General features: G+C 42.1%; 1 protein-coding gene across 1 annotated transcript in view; it reads right to left on the bottom strand.

Moving 5' to 3' along the window:
- Positions 1 to 3905: 3905 nt before the first annotated feature.
- SPATA7 (spermatogenesis associated 7) overlaps positions 3906 to 23754 on the bottom strand; it is a 97999-nt gene continuing 78150 nt past the window's right edge. The window contains exons 9-13 of the mRNA XM_033953272.1: positions 22967 to 23058; positions 19066 to 19125; positions 14956 to 15033; positions 12369 to 12426; positions 3906 to 5041 (exon numbers count right to left, since the gene is read on the bottom strand). Coding sequence (XP_033809163.1) covers positions 4139 to 5041; positions 12369 to 12426; positions 14956 to 15033; positions 19066 to 19125; positions 22967 to 23058 — 1191 coding nt within the window. The 3' untranslated portion in view covers positions 3906 to 4138. The remainder of the gene's footprint in view (positions 5042 to 12368; positions 12427 to 14955; positions 15034 to 19065; positions 19126 to 22966; positions 23059 to 23754) is intronic.

Here is a 23754-nt window from a genome sequence, read left to right on the forward strand (position 1 = left end):
CTTTTTAAAATAGCTTAGGTTACTTTCATCTCTTAATTGTACAGGTAAAGATTCCAGAGTTGTGGTGCTGATACTGAAAACATATCTTATCGACGGGTTCCAATAATTTTCAATTTGCTATCCATCCCCTCTTTAAGATACATTAACACTATGTGCACTAGTATCTTTTCCGATACGGTCCCTACCATCTGGAATTCAGCACCAAATTATATAAGAGAAATTACATCCCTTGACAAATTTAAAAGTAACTCAGGGCTCCTTTTATCAAGGTGCGCTACAGGGGTTAGCGCATGACATTTCATCACACGCTAACCCCTGCGGCAAGCCAAAAAACTAACGCCTCATCAATGGAGGCGTTAGCGACTAGCGCGGCAGGTGGTTTAATGCGCGTTAAATCCCTACCGCAGCTTGATAAAAGGAGCCCTTAAAGGCTTTTCTTTTTAAAGACGCATATGGTGTATAATAGTCCTTTTAAGGATGGCAATGGAAATTTATTCCTTGCCAATTTACAATCATTTTAGCTTATTTTACATTATCCTAGATTATTTATATTTTGTTCCCTCGTCCCTTTTCTTTCTCTTTATATATATTGTATTTCTGCCCATTTCCATCCTGTATCGGTAAGTTGTTTGTCAGTGCGTCTGATTGTCTGTAGCATTGTTTGCTATCTGTTTTTAATGTATGTTCTTATTATACCTTGTTTTTATATATTATATAAAACCGCTTTGTATATCAAATTTTTAAATAAACCTGAAACTTATACTCACCCAGGAGCTATGATCACCCTGCCCCATCACTTCTAGTTTCAAGCCCTCTTCAGTAGATTAGCCAGCTTGCTGGCAAAGACAGTTCTTCCCTTCTTTGAGAAGCACACTATCCTTGCTCAGCAGCCCTTGGAAGATCATCCCATGGTCTAGGAAGCCAAAACGCTCTCGACAACACCATTCATGTAGCCAATCATTCATCTCCAAGATGCGAGGTTCTCTGCCCTGGCCTTTACCCTCGATAGGGAGGATGGATGAGAATACCACCGGTGCAATGAAATATACCCAAAGCCTGCCTTCTTTTTTCTGTTTTCTAACCAAGACCTTATTTATCCAATATGGTGCCAGTTTGCAGAGTCCTACTGATAAAGGGTATTTTTATAGCGCAGATTAACAAATGGCTTCTTGTATGGTCTTTGTGAATGTGGCAAATCTTTTCACAAAACTATGAAATGCTAACAGAATTCAGGAAAACTCATACAAAGTAACAGAGAAAAGGCAACACCTCTGCAACAGAATTAGAGATCAGGGGAACGAAAAGTTATGAGGGGCGCCGAGGTTGTTCTGGCTACAGACATGGAGGGCACAGAAATCATGAAGAGGGTAAGCAAGACTTTTTCAAAAGCCACATAAGGAACAGTATAAAACAGGCTTACAAAGACAATAATAAATGCAAGCCAAGTGCAGAAATTAGCCTGGAACCTAAACTAGTATAACCACACAGACAGAACTGCTCTCATTCCAGCATAAAGTTTCCTACTTGTAACTGAAGAAATCTTAAAGGTGTGCAATTTATGCTTGGAAGGAATACAGATAAGAGTGAAGCTATTCTTTGGAGGCATCTACATAGTTGAGCCTGTCAGATTTACATAAGAGGTATAGGAGTCAAAAATCACTTAACAAGGGGCAGTGAAACTGTTCAGCAAACAAGACAAGCACATGCCTGCAGAAGTTATAGTGTGAATATACACTGCAACTAGTGGACCCAATATGCCAAATTTTAGTCAACCATTACATGTGCACTTGGACATAGTTTTGATTCTGCAGCTGCAAATTACAGTTAGCAATGGCAGATCAAGAACCTTGTTGAAGTAATGCAATTTCAGGTTAAGTGTAATTATTGCCACTGAGGTTAAGTAGCATGTTGAAAAATGACATGTTGGAGGCTGGGGCAGGACCTGATTACTTATATAAGAGAATTACATCCCTTGATAAATTTTAAAGTACTGTAACTTGAAAGCCTTTTTTTTAAAGACGCATTTGGTGTATAATAGTCCTTTTAAGGATGGTAATGGAAATCTCTTCCTTGCCATTTTTTCATCATTTTAGCTTATTTTACATTATTCTAGACTATATTTTGTTCTCCTTCCTTTTGTTTTGGTCCCTCTTCCTCTTTCTACAAATTGTATTTCTGCCCTTCTCCATCTTGTATCGGTAAGTTAATGTTTGTCAGTGCATTTGATTGTTTGTAATTTGTTTTCAATATACGTTCTTATTATACTTTGTTTTTATATTATGTAAAACTGCTTTGAATTTTATGTTCAAATCTTTTTATTAATATAAACACAAACAACAAATACTAAAGACAACAATGGCAAAAAAAAAGAGAGCTTCCAACGATACAAAAGGTTTTGCGTTGTTATGGTGAAACAAGAGTAGTAACCCCCCGCCCCCCAAACCCCACCCAAGCAGCAAGAACCACCCGTACAACACCCCCCCCCCCCCCCCCCCTGTGTCCCAGGAAGCAAACGGAAGCCAAGAAACTAAACTCCAAAATGCCAAAGGCCTGGGCTCTGGTGGTCCCTGGCAGTCACAAAAGAAAAACCCTCCCCCAACAAAGAAGGCAGCAAAACAAAAGAAAAAAAAAAAAAGGAAGTGCCTGCGGTGACCGATCCCGGGAAGGAGCGTGATGAACCTCAACAAGGCTAAGCAAGAGGATTCAAAAGGAGACTGCAACCTCTAGGAGATAAGGAATCCAAATAGACTCCCCACACAAGTAGAAAGCGACGGTGGCCAACAGCCTCTCGGGCCTCCCATGTGGCCAAATTATGCACTAGAGCTCTCCAGGTCCAAAAAGAGGGAGGCTCAGAAACAGTCCAGGATTGCAAAATGCATTTGCGAGCAAGGAGACACACCTTACGACACCAGAGGGGACCCCCTTTAGGAAGGCCGCGAAAAGCCCCCGGCAGATCAAGAACCAACTGTTCCACGGTACCCACAATGGGGCTCAAAAATAAGCCTCGGAAATAGAGAACAATAGACTTCCAAAAAACCTGTATAGTCCAACAATCCCAAAAGGAATGAGCTAAAGTATTGGGATCCCGGCCGCATTTCAGGCAGAGGGGGGAGTCAATACCTCCCAACTTATGTAATTGGACTTGAGTAAAATAGGCCCTATAGATCACTCTAACATAACACTCGCGATAACTGCTCCCGTTATCAAGCGAGGAAAACCGCTTTGAATTTTAATAAGGCGGTATATCAAATTTTTAAATAAACCTGAAACCTTACTGATCTATAACTCAGCTTGAGCACGAGTTTGGAAAGGAGAATAAAGCAAGCCTATTCAATCATTGCAGAGAGAATGCATATGCCTCCTTGCCTGCAAACTATTTCTGCCTTCTCCCTGAGAGTTACTAAAACCCTTCACTTTACTTACTGCAATAGTAATAAACCCTCTGAGCAACTGGAACCTTCAACAAAAACATTAGGAAATTAACAGGAAGCCAAAATCGGTGATTTTGTTGATCAATATGCTTCATGAAACCTTCACAATATCTGAATGGAAGCTTCTCCTTCCCTCGCCAGAAATATGCACATATAGACCCCTATGAAACACAGTTTGTCGTATAAACCCCTGAGAAGCAACCAAGCAGGTTGGACAGGCATGGAGGAAGCATCTGATGTTTGGGCTGAGAACCAGTGTTTTGGGACAGAGATGAGCCCACTGTACCTGAACTGAAACTCACCTTGAACTGGGGATGGAAAGGTATGTAAATCCAAAATCAGTCCTCATCTGCTGTTACCTACTATGATATTAAGGTTCTGATGGGTTGCATATGGCACCAGTTATATAGACATAATTCAGTTAGTTATTTAGAGAACGTACTCTTCATTGAGCAAACTACCAGATCTCTAGTATCACTATAAATACAGCCATTTCAGCAAATTTAATGAGCAGTACTTTCACACCATGTATCAATATATAAGTGTTCATTAATCGATAGCAACTGTAAAATCCCATCACAGCCTGGATCAGTCAAGCATGATTTAAAATATATGCATCTTTACCAGGAAAGTTGTAGTCAGTCAGATACAATAGACTCTACTATCTGTGGTTCATTGACTTCTAGATATTTTTAACAAGAAAACCATCAATCAATCGTGTCACTTTCTTCGCTGCTTGTCTCTGCAAGGTTTGGAATTAAATCCTTCACTAAATTATTCTGCCCCACTCCTCCTTTCTCTTTGCAGTGTTGGAGGATCTCCTCAAAACTTCCTCCAAGACCACACAGTTCATTGGACTCGTCTGTCTTTTCAAAGCCACCGTCGTGTTTGACAGTGTTCAAAGTTGGTCCTATTGAGTCTATCACATCTGGAGATCCCTCCTGGAACATTCTAGGGTAGGAATCTACTTTGCCACTGGGTTCAGGTATTGAGTTTTCTATTAGAAATTTCTCAAGGTGGTCATATTTTGGCAATGTAAGCAACACATCTGGAGCCTCTTCTTGTAGTGCCGAAGGCTCTTTTTTATTGATGTGTACATCTTTTGGGCCTTTCTGGAGAAATTCTTCAAAGTTGTCATGTTTTCCAAGAGCAACTGAAATATCTGATGTTTCTGTGTATACTGGTGAAGATTTTGGTTTATCCCATGCAGGACTGTTTGGTTCTACCCTCAAAAATTCCTCAATGCTGTTGTACATTTCCCGTGTCTGAGAAACCTCTGATGTTTCCTTCTGATGTATTGCTAAAAAAATATCCATCTTGTCACTCAGGAAATCCCTTGGATCTTTCTTTAAATATTTGTGCTTTTCAGAACTCTCCTGTACAGTTTTGTTCTGTTGAGAAAGTTGCATATCCTCTGTCCATAAACATCTGCTGCTATCTGTACACCCTCTTCCATTTTTGGTTTGATATCTCAGGTGATGCATAGTTTTTGAAACATCCTCCTGTAAAGTTGTCATTGTGTCACTGTTGTCATTGACTGATCCCGAGTTTTCCTCCGTTTTATAGCCCAAATCCACTCTGAGCATATCCAGCAGATGGCGCATTTTACCCTGGAGGGGAAAAAAAAGTAAAGCTCTGTTAAGCACTTTAACTGTTAAATGAATAGATATCTTATATAGTTGTCAGACAATAACCACAAAATAACTTTCTTCTATGAAGTTGCTTTATCCTACTACTTCAACACTTAACATGATACAGGAGGCCATTCGCAAAACATACTCTTACAGTACAATAAAGAGATACCCTACAAACTGAAGCATCAGCTGAACTTGATCACAGAATCCTACTGTATATATTTGAATACTAGTCTTTAAGCCCATTACATTAACGGGTGCTAGAATAGATGTGTGTGTGTGTCTTTCTTTCTTTCTCTCTCTCTCCTTGGACGCTTTCTGTCTGTCTTTCTTTCCTTCTTTTTCTCTCTCTTTCTTCGGCTGTCCACCACTACTCTTTGCCTGATCCCCCTTGTCCAGCAGTTGCCCTTCTCCCTTCCTTTTACCTCCCCCTCTGTCCAGCAGCACCTCTTCCCTGCTCTCCCTGTCCAGCAGCAGCCCTTCTCCCTTCCTTTTACCCCCCCCATCCAGCATCACCTCTTCCCTGCTCCCCCCCTCTGTCCAGCAGTAGGCCTTCTCCTTTCCCTGTTCCCCTTGTCCAGCATTCGCTAGCCCGGGCAGCCTCGGGGCTTTTGCTAGGCCGTCCCACCTCGCATTATCGAAGTGTGCTGGCCTAGTAAATGCCCCGCGGCTGCTGCGTTTACTGGTTGGGGGTGAGAAGAGGCGTCCCGGCAGTGCAGGAGTCAAACCACTGCTGAAATCGCCGTCACAAGCTGCCCCACGCGCCGGAAATCAAATTCAGCACAGTTGGACACAGTACGGTGGCAGGGATCACAAAACCCTAAGTGCACATGCGCGCTTAGGGTTTTATTGTAGAGGATAAGTCTATCCTGAAAAGGAGAACTGTTAAACCTAGTTTAAAGGGTGTATGAGTGTTTGTCCACTGTGGTGTCCTGCATTTCTCCCTTTTCTCTTCTCCCTGTTGTGCAACATTTTTGACCTTTCTCTCCCCCATCCGCCTGCAGCAACTGCCACTTCTCTCTCTCTTCTACTGCCCTCCCACCTAAATGGCACTTCTCTTATGCTTCCTGCCCCTCAGTTACCAGCATTTCTTACTGTTCCCTCCTGGCTGCACTGCCACTGACAAAGAAATGAAAGAAAGTGGGAGCCTTGAGCATCTGCCTACATAAAAGGTATCAGTAAGTGTTCATGCACTAATCTTTGTTAATGCCCACATTTGAAGGAAAAAATGGAAAAACTGGCCTTTTTCCATCAGGATAAAAAATGGTCTTAGCACACAGGAAAAACCCACAAAATGGCTAAGGCCTCTTTTTACCACAGCTTAGTACAAGGGCCCTTGTAACACAATTTTTGTTCCTGGGCAGTAAGTGTAATTTCCTAATTGCTCATGCCTAAAAAGTACATAAAATGTCTGTTATTTTCAAAAAAAAAACTTTGCTTTTGTGACCAGGATAGTTAAATTCTGCAATTTACCTATTTAAGATTTGAAAAACACCAAAATTTAATCTTTTCATTCTTATAAAGTCATAAAATGCAACATGTGAATCACATGTATTTATATTGAAGTTATACAAAGATGACCACAGAAGATTTAGAAGTGAGTCATTTTTTCAAGATTTGTGATTATACTGTAAGTCACCTTCACAAATCAGTCCCCAGATGTAGTCTCCAATCATAATCTCATATTGTTCTTGTAACAGCGTTTGAAGTCCAGAATATCTTGGTAGAAGCGCATGTTCTCCTTGAATGTCTCAAGATGAGCATCTAAGACATGGACTTTGAGAGACCTCCTACAGCCCATTTTATTTTAATTCTTCACCTGATTCTCAACCAACCCCTCATAATTTTTGGCCTTGTGATTGCCCAGGAAGCCCCGAACCACTGCAACAAAGCTGTTCCCAGCCACTTCCTCCTTCCTAGTTAGCTTCTTGGGAAATTCCTTGTAGGATCTTCATTATCTGTGATCCGATGAAGACACCAGCTTTAATCTTTGTCTCAGACAGATTAAGGAAGATGTCTTGAAGTTACTTGAAGGCTGCCAACTCCTTATCTAGAGCTCTAACAAATTGTTTCATTAGGCCTAAATGGATATGCAATGGGGGCAACTATACTTCCCGAGGGGTCCATCAATGGTTCCCATTTGACATTGGTTCTCCCCATAGAGAACTAGGTCCACTGTGGCCAGTTTTGCCTTTGGTTGTGCGCCTTTTTGTCCCTGCTGTCCCAAAGGCAGAGATAGCAGGGAAATTTGGGAAAACCAGCTTGGAGACCCATTAGGAATGCCACCATTTTGAAGTCTCCGAGGACCTCCCAGCTATACTCATCATACTTCAAGGTGCCTAGTAAGGTCTTGATACTGTTGTAATCCTCTGAGGTGCAGAGTGAACCAGTGGAAGAGATGTTTCTGTTGTTCCCTTTATGGAGCAGCATGGCTTTGATGTTCCTGAATGAGCTGTCAATGAAGAGATGTCACTCTTTCAGGTTACAGGTGATTCCAATTGCCTCAAACAGACTAGTCAAATTATAGTGGAAGCAAAGCCCATCTTGATGGGTATAGAAGGTGGAAAAAGCTTGGTGACACTTCCTCTGATCTGTAACTTGCACACTTTCATCCAACAAGTTCCACTGCTTGAGAATAAATGTTAAAAGCTTTTTGGTCTGGATAGTATGGGTTTCTCTCATCAGCTGCACCACTGATATTGTCAACAGGATCTACATCATCTCCCTCACTCTCTGACTTGCTGCTCTCTTCTGAAGACAGCTGCTTGCTTGCTCTCTCTCTCTCTGTGGAGTGGGTATGAGAAACTGAGGGCAACATAGAACTGGGATGATGGGATGAAGGAATGTCTGGATATGTGATTGCAGATGCCAGTTTGACATTTGGAAGGATCCACCATGCAGAAGTAGCAGTCACAGTGGTCAGTGAGATCCTGCCAAATTCCTGGGATAGCAAACTTCATGGCTCTTTTCCCCTCTATGCCATCCTACAGAAGAACAAAATGAAACTGTTGTAATTAAAACAAATTTATTTCACCTATGACTATTGTGTATGAGATTTTCCTAACATATTTCATGTTTATTTTTAACTATTGAAAATTTTAAAATTTAAATGTTTAAAAAAATTAAACATTCTAGGAAATTTTATAGCAGAAAATTCCACCATCCTAGTGAAAAACAAAATTGACTTACCTTCCAGATTTTTTGGGCAGTGCTCGCAAACCTCGGAAGACCCGTTTCAAAATTTTGAGTTTACACCCAGCAGCGTCTACTGTGAACTATCAAGACTCAAGGTGAACAAAGCCATGGGACCGGACAATCTACACCCCAGGATTCTTAGGGAGTTGTGTGATGTCCTGGCGGAACCGCTATCCGCGCTCTTCAATCTTTCCCTGAGTACCGGAAAAGTCCCCTTGGACTGGAAAACGGCTAACGTCATTCCACTGCACAAAAAGGGTTGCAGGACGGAGGCTGCGAATTACAGGCCGGTGAGTCTCACCTCAATAGTGAGTAAACTCATAGAAAGACTTATTAAACACAAATTAGATACGATCCTGATCGAGGAGAATCTACAGGATCCCCACCAGCATGGATTTACAAAGGGAAGGTCCTGCCAATCCAATATAATCAGCTTCTTTGACTGGGTAACAAGGAAACTGGATATAGGGGGAGTCTTTGGACATCGTATAATTGGACTTCAGCAAAGCTTTTGATAGCGTCCCGCACCGCAGATTGTTGAGCAAGATGACGTCGATGGGCTAGTGGTTAACGGTACCCCCTCCAATACATCAGAGGTGACCAGTGGAATGCCACAGGGCTCGGTCTTGGGACCGATCCTTTTCAACATATACATAAGAGACCTGACTCAGGGGCTTCAAGGTAAAATAACATTATTCGCCGACGACGCCAAACTTTGTAACTTAGCAGGTAACAGTGCTTTGCCCAGCAGTATGGAGCAGGACCTACTCTTATTGGCACATTGGTCCTCGACTTGGCAGCTAGGCTTCAATGCTAAAAAATATAAGGTCATGCACCTTGGCAGCAGAAACCCGTGCAGAACTTACACTCTAAATCAGTGGTCTCAAACTTGCGGCCCGGGGGCCACATGCGGCCCGCCAGGTACTATTTTGAGGCCCTCGGTATGTTTATCATAATCACAAAAGTAAAATAAAACAGTTTCTTGATCATATGTCTCTTTAGCTATAAATTACAATATTATTATAAAGACTTGGCCAAAAGGAAAGATTTATAAACTATAAAGAGTTTTACCTCATGCAAAGTTGTCATTTCTTTAATAAGACATTGACTATTTTTTCTGCGGTCCTCCAAGTACCTACAAATCCAAAATGTGGCCCTGCAAAAGGTTTGAGTTTGAGACCACTGCTCTAAATGGTGAGACCTTAGCTAGAACTAAGGCAGAACGTGATTTGGGAGTGATCATTAGTGAAGACATGAAAACTGCCAATCAGGTGGAGAAAGCTGCATCCAAGGCTAGACAAATGGTAGGATGCATCTGTAGAGGTTTCGTCAGCCGGAGGCCTGAAGTCATAATGTCCTTATACAGATCCATGGTGAGACCTCATCTGGAATATTGTGTTCAATTCTGGAGACCACATTATCAAAAAGATGTGCGGAGAATTGAGTCGGTTCAGTATTTCTTCACCGAAAGGGTGGTTGATCATTGGAATGAACTTCCACTACAGGTGATTAAGGCCGGCAGCGTGCTAGATTTTAAAAAGAAATGGGATATGCATTTGGGATCTCTAGCGGGGTGAAGTTTTGAGGGTGGGTCATTAGCATGGGCAGACTTGATGGGCTGTGGCCCTTTTCTGCCGTCATATTCTATGTTTCTATGTTAATTGGCAGAGTGTAAGAAAACATGAAGAAACTACCCTTGATAATGATAAAGAAATGTTGACTGTGACTCCAAGGATCATTGTGGAATTACAATTATGAAAGCGCCTTTCCTTTCATAGTAAAGCATGGTAGACTGTGCGGGAATAACCCAGATAAGAAGAGCAATACAACAGTTTTCTACGGGTTTATATTTATACTAGTCTTATAGCCCGTTACATTAACGGGTGCTAGAATATATGTGTGTGTGTGTCTGTCTTTATTTATTTTTCTCTCTCCTTAGTCGCTTTCTGTGTTTTTTTTTGGGGGGGGAGGTTTCCTTGGCTGTCCACAACCACCCCTTGCCTGCTCCCCATCCATTATCCCTTCCTTTTACCTCCCCTGTGTCCTCCACCACTGCTCACCTTATCCAGCAGCAGCCCCTTTGTTTTACATCCCCCCTGTCCATCATCACCTTACATTAACGGGTGCTAGAATAGATTAGTCTTATCCAGTATGGCTATTCTTCTTATGTCTTACCCCCTCTATTCAGGCTCCCATTTCCCCTTTTACCCTCCCTTTTACCCTCCCTATTTCCACCTTTTTTCACCAACTTAAAAATCTGTCCCCTTTCTCTGTCCTTCACCTCCATAGAACTCCCTCTTCATTCCCCCTTCACTTATTCTTCCAGCTCCTGTCTTCAGCCCCTTTCTCTCACATGCCCCCTTTTGTAGCCCCCCTTCTCCCATCTCATCCTTTTTTCATCCCCAGCTCCCTTCTCTCACATATTCCTTTATAGCCCCCAAACCCAACCCCCTTCTCATACCTACTCTTCCAGCCCTCAGTTCTCCTCGAACGGTTGGGAGTGATCTATCCCTCCCCCCTTTTCCGGGCATCCGATCTTGCTCCAGGGGAGTTTACTTGGGGTGGGGGGGTCACAGCCGCAGGCATCGGGAGTAGTTTTTGTTGTTGCTTGGGGGGAGGTGGGGGTTCGGGAAATCGGGGGTAGTGCTGATCTGTTACATGTGGGTGTCGTCCGGCTCCCCTGGAGCAGGTTACTGTTCCATCCGAAGGTGAACGCCAGTCCCAAGTCTGAGCGATCCTCCCAAACTTGACCTCCCTTACCCGGGTTGCGTTAGCCAGTGCTAATGTGTGCAAGCGGCTGTAGCACCGGCTTCTCCACCCGGACCCTGAGCACACGCCGCGCTCCGCCCCTTAGCTACCCGGAAGTACCGGGCTTCACTCGCCTGCTCCCAGTGGGCCAAGAGAGAGGGGGGAGTGGCTGCCGTGGTGATCTGGCCGACTCCCTGGTGACAGGAGCCGCGGCGGCACCTTTAAAGTGAAAAAATAACTGTGGCAAGGGAGCCGGCCAACTGGCAGTTCAAGTTGGAGCTTTGGTCTGGCCTGCTCCCTGCCCGCCTTGCCATATTGTATTTTTTTATTTGAAAGACGCGGCGGTGGCTCCTCTCATGATCCCCACCTGCGTCGGAAGTCTGACCCAGGCGGGGATCGTGAGAGGAGCCACCGCCGCTTCTTTCAACTAAAAAATACAATACGGCAGGGAGCAGGCCAGACTGAAGCTCCAACTTGAACTGCCAGTTGGCCGGCTCCCTTGCCACAGTTATTTTTTCACTTTAAAGGTGCCGCCGCGGCTCCTGTCACCAGGGAGTCGGCCAGATCACCACGGCAGCCACTCCCCCCTCTCTCTTGGCCCACTGGGAGCAGGCGAGTTCAGGTGAAAGGAAGAACTACATACCTGTTTAGCTCGTGGTTTTAAAGTTAGGCGGCCAGGCCAGGTCTTCAAAGCAGCTGCAGCCGCGGGTTTAAAGTTAGGCGGTCAGGTATTCAGAGCGGCAGGGGGAGGCAACCTTTTATTAAATGTCTGCCGGGTAAAGCGCCATGCCGAGTAGAGGAAGCAAACGCCGTGGCAGGAGAGCAGGGAGTGAGTTTTTCCTATGCGGTTGTTTGGGGGGGGGGGTTTGTGAACAGGAAGTCGAGCAGAGGCGGGAGTGATCTTTTCAGCTTCCCCTATCTGGGCAAACCGCTCTGGCGAAAATGGAGTGAAGTGCCGCGTGGGGCCGTAGTAAGCGCGGGGCATGCTGCAGTCTTGGCGGCCACGGACATACGGATCATGGAAGCACGCTGATAAGACTGCGCATGCGCCGCCTACGGTTTTATTATATAGATTATATTGATGGAAAGTTCTAGGAAATTCTTGAAGTTACTCTAAGGGGCTCTTTTATTAAGTCCTATAGCCAAAATTAGCAAAAAAGGGTAAATTTCAAAATATCAATGTCCTGGTCACAAAAGCAAAGTTTGAGAGGAATGATAACCATTTTCTATACTTTTGTAGCATAGGCAAACAAGAAAGAACACTTGTTACCCAGGAAAAAAAAAATAAAGGTTTTGCTGATAGTGCTAAGATCTTCTGGCATTTTTTCAAAACTTTGGTAATTGTGTAAAATGGACAAACCTCATCCAAACGGTGTTTGTTATCTTCTATATGACGCTCAAATACTCGTGCTAAAACACTGGTGGTAAAAGCAGAAATGCATCAATTCTTAGTGCAAAATTAGACTTGAAATCAGACAAAATACATTTTATTAACAATCTGACATTAATGTGCTGTAAATACTACTATAACAAATGCACTCAAGTTCTCTGCAGCAACTCAGAGATAGCTTCTGCAGCAAGAGTTAGAAAATGTTTTAGCAAAGTTTCTGTGGCAAGTCCATGGCATATTTGCATATATCTAAACAATTTTTTTGCCTATTAAATAATGTACAATGAAAGCAGTGTATGCAAATAGATCTCATGCATATTCATTGGGGAAATCCTGAAAACCCGACTGGATTGCGGCCCTCGAGGAGGTACTTTGACACCCCTGGTCTACAATTTCATTTTTGAGTTCTTTTAGTATTCTGGGGTGTATGCTATTTGATTCAGAAATTTACTTCTCTTTAGTTTTTGAATTTTTCAATTCAATTTAATTAATATATTTATTAAGATTTTCAATAAAGCGCAAAGAAAAATCACACAGCAAAGCAAACCGAGTACTCTTACATGTGCACAAACCAAACCCCCTCCACTCCCCCCCCCAATAAAGTCAAAAGTCAATAGTCCACCATGTAGCTTGTGGCCCCCTTCACAAATTTCAATTCAATTTAAAGGAAATTCTGGAATGAGGGGGCGGAGGATGAAGATGAAAGAAGATAGATTCAGATGTCACCTTAGAAAATACTTTTTCATGGAAAGAGTGGTGAATGTTTGGAACAGCCTCCCGGTGGAGACAAAAAGTGTATCTGAATTCAAAAAGGCTTGGGAAAGGAAGGGATAGTAGATGGCATGGTTAGGCACACTAGGCAGGCCATATGGACTTTTATTTGCCTTCATTTTTTTATGTTTCTATGTAATTTGCCTTATTTTATCTTTCACCGAAATTTGTTTCAGATCGTCACTTTAACCTCCACTGCCACAGGTTCAAATGGGTCATTTTATTAAATTATATTAGGCACAAATGTGTATCTAACATCCTTTCAGTTAGGTTACTCTTTTAATCACTAGTTTTTGGGGTTTTTTTAAATTCTTTATTCCTTTTTAATCATTCAACAAGTGTACAAAAAAAATCATACTTAGTCTCAGAAACAACACTTGATAAATCCATCAAGACAATAACAATTGTATATATATATATATAAACCCATAACCCACCCTCCCTCCCAACACTATTTTGCTTAATTCGTTTTACCCTCTCATAAAGTGTACAAGAATTATAAGAAACAACACTTAGTTAAACACTTGAAAAACTTATCATTATCCTCTATTAACTTAAAAGAAATCCTTACCCTACCCTCCCTCCATCCCTATTATTAAATTTCAACATTTTATCCAAACAACCCCTCCCCCCTCCCTTCCTTACATGGTGTATCTTCAAATGAAAAATGGTGTTTATTCATTACAAAACAATGTTAATGGCTCCCTTATTTTAATAAAACTTTTATAATTTCCTTTTTGTACCACTATTGAACGTTCCATTTTATATAAATGACATAGCGAATTCCACCAAAAATTAAAGTTAAGTCTGCTATGATCTTTCCAATTGTTAGTAATATGTTGCATGGCAACTCCTGTCATAATCAATAAAAGTTTTTTTTTTAATATGTTTTTTTAAAAAATTATTATTTTATTTTTATTTAACCCTTCCTTTTGTTATTTCCCTCGGTTGTCTCATTTCCTATTAACTACTGTATTTCTCCCCTTTCCTCCCTCCTGGCTCTGTTCGTACTGTGCGTTTTGTCTATGTCATTTGTATTGTTTCCCCGAATTTTGCAATTTTTATTGCTTTTAGCTCTGCTCATCACTTTGTATTAAGATTAAGCGATCCATCAAATTTTAAATAAACTTGAAACTTAAAATGGAATGCTCAGATGTCCTGTGGTGACTCAGGGGCTAAATATTATTTGTATTTTCTTCAAGATAGGCCATGTTGGTGGTAGACATTGGGTGTTCTTGCGCTAAACAGACCATCCACATTAGTGCAGGATTACTATGTGAGCTTTTACCGTCTACAAGATGGGTGTTTGGTAAGTGCTCAAGTGGCAATTTTTTTAATGGCTACATGATATTAGCTATTAGCACATGGCCATTAATACAAAATTTTTTTTAAAAATCAAGACATTTTACAGCTGTGGTAAAACTGGCATTAGCGCATGGGTGAGCTACGGCCATGTTTTGCTGCAGCTTTGTAAAAGGACCCTTTAGATTGTAAGTGCTCTGAGAGCAGGGAATTTTTGTTGTACTACTTTAAGGCAACTTGCCTTGATCTATCACTGCAAAAACAATATATAAAGCAAAACAAATAAAATTTTGCCAGAGTGCCACTATATAGGTGTAATCAGTCAGCAGTAGCACTACGGTTTATTTTGCATTATGTGATCTATCAGATAAATGTTAGAATATAAATGCCAAATTTAAATTTAAAAGTAAATATGATTTGCAAAATTTTAATTGGAATTTCTAAGTTGCAATAAGATACTAAAACCTTCAAAATAATATCCAACCTGCTAGAAAACAATCCAAGAGTCAGGATTTCGTTGGTGATCTGTGCAATAAACTCCAGATACAGCAGCTCCTCTTCTCTGTAGGGGGACAACAGAAAAGCTAATCTCAATTATTTGCTCTCCAGTCAGGTTTCCTTTTTATCTTCCCAGTTTTCCCCCCTGTTTATTCCTGTGTATCTGCGCCATGTGCTACCTGCCAGGTGAACAGATAGTGAAAGAAAAACTCTCTTTAACAGTGCATTTTGGCTGACCAAGAAAGGGAAAGGGATTGGGATTTGATATAAGTACGTACTGCTTGGACAAGGTGTATTAAGCTGTTTACAATCAGGTACTCAAGCATTTTTCCTATCTGTCCTGGCAGATTCACAGTCCACCTGGGGCAGTGGAGGTTTAAATGGCTTGCCTAGTGTCACAAGGAGCAGTGTGGGGTTTGAACCCACGACAGGGTGCTGAGGCTGTAGCTCTAACTACTAAGCCAGCAACATTCCAGCCTCTGAGGAGCATGAAGCCTGAGCAATAACTATACTAACACCACAATTCACAATTGGGAACTACTTCATTCAACCTGCGTGCTATGGGAAAACAAAATCAATGGTATTAAGGAGGAGTCACATGGATAACTGTATCACATTCAGCAATGAACCTGACCTGTTCTTGTATGTAAAATGAGTACCATCAGTTCTGTGGTAGAGAAACTTGTTAGAAACCCTACTCTTGAAATACTAATAAATTGCAGGTTTGCAGAAGAGCAGCAGAATCGGGTTCATAGTGCTCAGTCCCATGCAACAGATTCCACAGCACAACCACTAATCCAATACGGAAGTAAGAAGGAAAATGCTAGCCCCTCTCTATTAAGGGTGCCGTGTAAGATCACCCCTAGAAGCTAGGACTATTCGAATATACAATGAGATAAACAGTGCAGGGCAGAAAACACAAAGCCATATGGATAAATTATTGATAAAAGTTTATGTAGATTTTCAGTTAGGCTATGCATTCAAGACTGAATGCTGAAAATGCCAACATAACTCTAAAAAGAGCATTAGTCTGAAAACCAGGGAAGTTAGATTCAAATTCCAATGATGTTGCTTGTGACCCAGTGCCTCGTGTACAAACTAAGGGGCATGTTTACTAGAAGGTGGTACGTTTTTGCAAAACTGAACATAAAGTACAAAGCTTGTATAGCAGTGCTGCCCAAGTCCAGTCCTCGAGATCTACTGGCAGGCCAGGTTTTCAGGGTATCCACAATGAACATGCATAAGAGATTTGCATACCAAGAAAGCAGTGCAGGCAAATCTCTCTCATGCATATTCATTGTTGATATCCTTAAAACCTGGCCTGCCAGTAGATCTTGAGGACTGGACTTAGGCAGCCCTGCTGTATAGTATATGCAGGGGGTGTGGCCTGACTACATGGGCAGCACATTACACGCTTCAGCTCATATTATGTTATCTCTATGTTATGGGCTAAGGCATGTGCATGCCGGCACTACTCACCCCACCCACCTCACCTAGCAACTCCCAATCCCCAATAGCAATACCCAGGTCTTCCTGATCCAACCCCTCCTCAATGTAATTATTCTGTCTTGATCTAATACCCCCCCCCAACAAGATCAGCCTCTCCTGATTTCCCCCCTCTATGATTACTACCTCCCAACCTGACCTCCCCCCAAAATACCCCTCCTCCAGATACAAAGTTCCATATGCACTATGCCCCTTTTCACTCCCTGTCCCAAGAGGCAGCTGATCTTCCCCCTACCCACTTAGACCATCTCTGGTAGGTTAGTGGGATGCTTGTGACTTGATGGGCTCCAATAATAGCACCACCATTTCCAAAGAGGTAGTCTCATTTATTGGCATAGCTAAGACTGAATGGTCCCTGAGAGGAGGTAGGGGAGAGGAGAAACTTCTTCAGAGATCCAATAAATAAATGCTCCAAAAAGAAGACACACTCCAGACCATACAGAAAACCTGTCATAGGAATAGACATTGAAATACAAGAGATCAGAGATATACATTTCCCAAAGCTGATCAGTACCAGTGAGTCACAAGTGGGGCACTTTAGGTCTGTTTGTTGGTTGCTATTATGTTTGAGAGAAAATTATGGCCAGTGCCCTTGATATATCTTAGCACGCGAAACAGAGCTGCTGTCAGGCCTGGTGAAATTGTTTCTTCTTGTGAAGACTTCATTGGAATCAGTGTTGGATCATTTTGGAACCAGTGTTCGGTTTTGTGACTCTATTACAACTATGAAGATAAGTACCCTGCTGTATAGTGACACTAACGAGTTTTTATGAGTAATTTGAGAACTTTGAAGACTTGATATTGTTGAAAGATAGGAGTTTTTTTTCTGAGACTGATGACTATGCTTAGCCCCAATACAAGACATGTTGGGCTGGATATATGGGGTGTAATAATTTCTGAGGTATCTTTCTCCACAATTTTTGATATGTCGTCATTTACAGAGGTCTTTTGTCATAGCTGTTTCACTACTGATTCTGACTATTTGAACATACAGTAGCAGTTCTTGGTAAACTACTGATTAATTATAGTTAACACACAAAAAATTACCATTGTTTTCTGAGCACTGCTTTGGTCCCAGCATCCCTCTACTGCATTTTTCTTAACTCTCTTTCCAGGTCCCCTGTTCTTTTCACATTTCTTCTTTCTCTGTGTCAACTAGCCATCTTCCCTCTGCATACCTTAAACATCCTATACAGAATTTCTTCTCCTCCTATGTGTCTCTGACTCTATACTCTTGCCATGCCCAGCATCGCTTCTCTGTGCCTCAGTTTCTTTCTCGTCTCTTCCTTTCCTCCTGCACTCCCTACACCAGGGCCAGCTTTTTTCTCCCTCCTACTACCCATGTACTCCCTTCTAGGTCCTGCATTTCCCCTTCTCTTCCACTTCCCCCCTGTGGTCTGGCATCTCTCTCTGTTTCTCCATTGATCCAGTGCTTCTCCCCTGTCTTTTTTGGTCTGGGTCTCTTTTTCTTTTCCATCTGCCTCCCCCCCCATCCTCATGAGATCCAGCATCTATTCTCCTCTCTTCCATCTCTTTTTGGTTCAGATTTCTCTCTCTCTCTTGAGAACAGGCTGGCTCTACCAGGGCCTTTCCATTGCCACGGCCTGTCCCCTTTGATGTCTGGTCACAGAAAGTTACATGGCAGATGACAGACCTTGTTCTTAGCATTGCTTCTGGATTGGATTTATTTTTCTTGATTTACTGCTATTGATATAAATATTAAGCAGTGTACAAAAAAACCATATATATACAAGGTGCATCCTCATACAACATATTAGTTACATCGATATAATGCAGCAGTAACAAATAAATCATCAAAACCCCTTCTGTGATTTTGGAGAGGGGCCTACAGGGTCAAACCTTCAAAATAATATCCAACCTGCTAGAAAACAATCCAAGTATTCATTGGTGATCTGTGCAGGTGGGGGTGGGATACCAGACACTGAAGGGAAAGTGCACAAGGAAGTGTGAACCAACACTGGGCAGCACTGGGCTTTTTGACAGGCTCGCTCATTGGCAGCTATGCCCCTGGTCATGCTATAACCTCCTTCAAGATACATTTTTGTCTGTGTTCCTTTGTACATAATCATGCTTTCCCCCTGCTCTTTTACTAAGTCTGACAGTGCAGGTGGGCGCGGTAAAGGCCTAGCAGGATTCACAAGTTCTGGATGATTGCCCCCCTCCCTGCCTGCCTCTCTCCCTTCTGCAAAAGTGTCTTCCTTACGCGGAGAGAGCATGCACAGACCATAGACAGGCAAAGAGATGGTCTGCACCTGCGTGGGGATCGCTACCTAGCGATCCGTGTCCTCGGATGGGGCGTGCCTCCGATCACCCCCATTTGAATAGTCTTCCTTCCTGAATTGATCGGTCACGATCGGGCAGGTTAGTGAATCGGGCCCTAAATCTTTTTCTACCATGTGTCGGTTGTCCCAAGTACCTCTGAAAATTCAATTCTAATTGGCAACAAAAGGTTCTTTTTTTTTTAGTTTAAGGACAAATATATTATGATAAAAAATAAGAGGCTACACTAAATTAACAATTCTCATATTTCACCTAGTTGTCAAAAAATGTAAAAAAAAAAGATACCTACTCAGTTTTGATCTTTTTCATTATAGGAGAAGGTGATTTCAAATTGTTAGAGGAAGAAATTCTAAACAATTAAGAAAAAGATAAATTAGGCAACATTAAAACATAGAATTCACAGACATATATATAGATCTTTCTGTATAATTTAGTGCTTTCTTGCAAGCCACAGGGCAACAGAGATTTAAGAGTGGAAAATACAGAGGCCTAAGGTTATTGCTGGCATATTTGTTTATGCAAAATAAAACTCTAAAAAACAGCAGTATAGAGTGGCAGAGTTGGGAAAGGATTGTCTAGTCAGTACAACTTTTAAATTCTAAATTAAATATAATTCCATCAAATATGTAACACAATATTTTCTGCTGATATACTGCAATAATTGTGATAAACATTTCTGACTGATATTATTTCTCTTCTGTAAAGATGTCTAAAGGAAGCTCTGCTGGCTGCTCCTTTGTCACATATCCTCTGTTTACCATATATTGCTAGTGTTTTCTTGGTGCATTATAAAATGGCATTTGAACAAACTGAAGCATTACTTGTATGTCTAAGTGAAGAAATAACAAAGAGATCCAACAGATCTGCAGTGAACAGGTAAAACAAAACAAAAAGAAACTGCAGAGGAAAATGTACAAGTTGCAGGAACTTTATTAAAAATACAATAAAATTATTTCCAAAGGATGGCTCTCGTGTGCAAGGGGACCGGACCCGGGAGCATTTACAGACACTCAGAAGGAGTGTTTCTCTGAAACATGGACCGTGATGGGTCTAGTTCCCTTGCACACAAGAGCCATCCTTTGGATATAATCCTATATAATAAAACGCTAGCCGCGCATGCGCAATCAGACTTGCGTGATCTGTAATCCCTGATCCGTAGGTCCGTGGCTAAGGTAATGTGCGGTCTTGCCGGTTCTGGCTCCCTTTCTCTTCATGGGTTATTTCTACGTTCACCCAGCTCCCTTACACTGTAGGTCCGTGGCTAACATGATGTGTGCTCTTGACGGCTCTGGCTCCCTTTCCCTTCACGGATTATTTGTATGTTCACCCGGCTCCCTTACAGCGGCGGCGGTGGCTCCTCTCTCGAGTCTATGGCTATGCTACAACCCATGCAGCCGGGGAGCGAGAGATAAGCCTCCACTGCCGCTTGGAACTTTAGAAGAAACACTCTGCAAGCCACTTGGGGGAGGGGGGGCTCAAGGAATGAAGTTCCCCTCCAAAATTGGGTGACGGGGTCAAAAGCGAGACAAAAGTGCACCGAAAAACCAGCGCGGCCGTGCCTTTGTCTCGCGCACTTTTGACCCGTCACCCAATTTTGGAAGGGAACTTTATCCCTTGAGCCCCCCCCTCCCTCATGACTCTGCCACTGCCTTGAAGGGAAATTCCTACTCACATAACCTGCTCCAAACACAGGATTCTTCTTCAGAGCAGCAGCATTACCAAGCCGAGTCGAGCCAATCACATCGCAAGCAACATTCTTATAACACCTCCCCATCCGGGTAATAGCACACACGTTCGACGGTTGGCCGACTCACGATGGGAGGATGCGCCGCAGCAAAGTGCTGCACAGGTACTGGAGGGGGAGAGACATATCACTTCTGCACCGGTACAAACATCCCTCCAGCATTGGCAGTCGCTGCACATTAAACAGACTGCTTCAGGCTTTCTCCTGCAGTTGAGCCCCTCTGCCGCGTCACTGATGACATCATCAATGACGCGACAGAGAGACTCAACGGCAGAAGAAAGCCGAAGCAACCTTTTTAGCGTGCTGCGGCTGCCAACGCTGGAGGGAGGTTTGATATTAAAGTCATCTTGCTAGGAGGGTCGCAGAGTAAGCGGGGGTTGGGCTGGGAGGGGAGAGAAGCTTCTGCCTCGGGTGCTTCAGGCAGCAGCAGCGTTTACAGTTCGCTGCTGTTGCTGGCTTCAGGCCTTCCTCTCTGGCCAGTCCCGCCTACTTCCTCTTTTCATGAAGACAGGACCGGCCAGAGAGAAAGACCTGAAGCCAGCAACAGCAATGAATTGTGAATGCTGCTGCTGACCAATGAAGTAGTTAAATGAGGAAAGGGAGCAGAGGGGGAGAGAATGGCTTGGAGGGAAGGAGGAAGGTATGCCAGACCAAGGCAAAAGGAAGGAGGAGATGGAGAGAGGCCATATGGGACAGAGAGAGAGAGGGCGGACCCTGGATGGAAAGAGAAGAGAGGGCAGTGAATGGAAGGGGCAACATAGAGGGTGAACAGTATTCTAGCACCCGTTAATGTAACGGGCTTAATGACTAATATATATATATATATATATATATATATATATATATATATATATATATATATATATATATTTAATTAATAAAAACGAAAATCTATAAAATAAAAGAGAATATATATATATATATAATTAATAAGAGAAAAAATATATATGCATATATATATATATAATTAATAAAAGATTTTCTCTTTTATTAATTTCTTTTCAAACTTAGGATCAATGCCAATCTTACTTGGATCCGTAATGTATATATATATACTGTATATGTATATATATATACCGTATATATATATATATATAGGCACTTCTGATTTAAAAGTCCTGTGTCTGTCGTCAGATAGTAGTTACAGCTAGATTCCATGCCCACTGTTGAAAAAGATCATACTCAACAATTGTACCCGATGTCAGCAGGAAACTCATGCCAAGATGTTAGTTAGAAACAGATAGATGTTAACTCTGTTCTGTATGTAGCTAGGCACTTCTGATTTAAGTCCTGTGTCTGATGTCAGGAGGTGGGCGGAGCTAGCTCCCATGCCCTTTGTCAAAAAAGATCTAAGTCAACAATTGCATTCAATGTCAGCAACACAGCGGGAAAACTCATTCTTCTTATGGTGACCTCCATCCACTAATAATGTAACTCCATTTGTAGTCCCTACACATAGTCTGGGACCTACTGCTGTACCCTTCTCCTCTACTGCCAACTCCAGACTCCATCCCTTCTGAAGTATCTTGCTCCACCATATGCCTGGAAGAGATTTCCTGAGTCAGTACATCAAGCTCTGTCTCTGGCAGTATTCAAATCTAGGCTAAAAGCCCACTTTTCCGCGGCTGTGTTTAACTCTTAACTCCCACTCAGTTGTAAAGTACCCATGTCTGTTTTATCATTCCCTCTGTGAGTTTGTCTCTTTCATTAGATTGTAAGCTTTACTGAACAGGGATTGTCTCTCACATGTTGGCGTATAGCGCTGCGTATGTCTAGCCGCGCTATGACAAATAGTCATAGTTCTGGATTTCTCTTTTATGAAACAACATCATGAATATCAGATATAATAATAATTTTATTTCTTATATACCGCTATACCATAAGTTCAAAGCAGTTTACAACAAGTTACATACAATGAGAGTAAGAGATGTTTACAACAAGAAGTAAGAGATGTTTACAACAAGAAGTAAGAGATGTGTACAAGAGATACATAAAATGAGTGTATTAGATGTAAGGGGAACAGAAAAACTACTTTCTGGGATACAAATTGCAAATGGAAGAGAACCAAGATGGTTTGAATCAAAAGGAAGTATCTAGTCTTATTATATTTTTAATAAAGTTCCTGTAACTTGTACATTTTTCTCTGCAGTTTTTTTTTGTTTGTTTTAAGTGAAGGAATAACCTAGCAGTTAAAGAGCCAACAAGCTGAGAGCCAGAAAAACTGGAGCTCAAATCCTGCCTTTCTCACTGATGCTTCCTGAAGCCTTAGTCATTTCACCCTGTACTGCCTCCGGTACAAATTTTACTGTACCAGAAATATAACTTGCCTTGTCCTTAAATTTGGAAAGGCAAGAAATTAACTCTAAAATCCAAGTCAATACCTGGGAAGTGACTGTTGATGTGGGTTATTATGTACCTCGACAAAGAATATGGATGATCAACTAACCTGTTCCACCCTGACAGATTTGCTTTATCTTGGAAAGAAATCATCCTTTCTTCTACATCCTCTGCAGTCAGTGTCATCTCCGAATGTTCATCCTATGATACATACACAATGTGTTGAATCACCAGTTAACGGGAGAAGAAAAGCAAAAACAGTGGTGGAAAGTAGTCAGCTAGTCATGTACTGGCTTAAAAGTCAGCAAAGTTACTCATTTGTATCAGATGTTCTCTGTAGCAGGCATATATTCTCATATATGGGTGACATCATGCACGGAACTTGGCACGAACAGTCAAAAAGTACACTGTCACTTTAAAACAGCTTGTGCAGTGTGCATTCTGGTGCCTTGCTGCCCAACGTCAGCTCACAGGACCTGCAGTTCAGTAAGATAGCTAAGAAGCCAACTAGGGGAGGTGGAAAAGTGTGAGAATATATGCCTTCTGTTCTCAAATACCTGCTTTCTCTGAGGACAAGCAAAAAAGGATCCAGAGGGGAACCGGGCAACTATAGGTCTGTGAGTCTTACGTCTGTCCCCGGCAAGATGGTTGAAGCACTGATCAAGGATAGCATAGTCCGGCACTTGGATGCACACGACTTGATGAAACCCAGTCAACATGGATTCAGGAAAGGGAAATCATGTTTGACGAATTTACTCCAATTTTTTGAGACCGTGAACGAGCAAATTGATAGTGGGAAGCCGGTGGACATAATATACTTGGACTTCCAGAAAACGTTCGACAAAGTCCCACACGAAAGACTTCTCAGGAAACTACAAAGCCATGGCATAGAGGGAG

The sequence above is a fragment of the Geotrypetes seraphini genome, chromosome 7, assembly GCF_902459505.1.
Source record: "Geotrypetes seraphini chromosome 7, aGeoSer1.1, whole genome shotgun sequence".
NCBI lineage: Eukaryota > Metazoa > Chordata > Amphibia > Gymnophiona > Dermophiidae > Geotrypetes > Geotrypetes seraphini.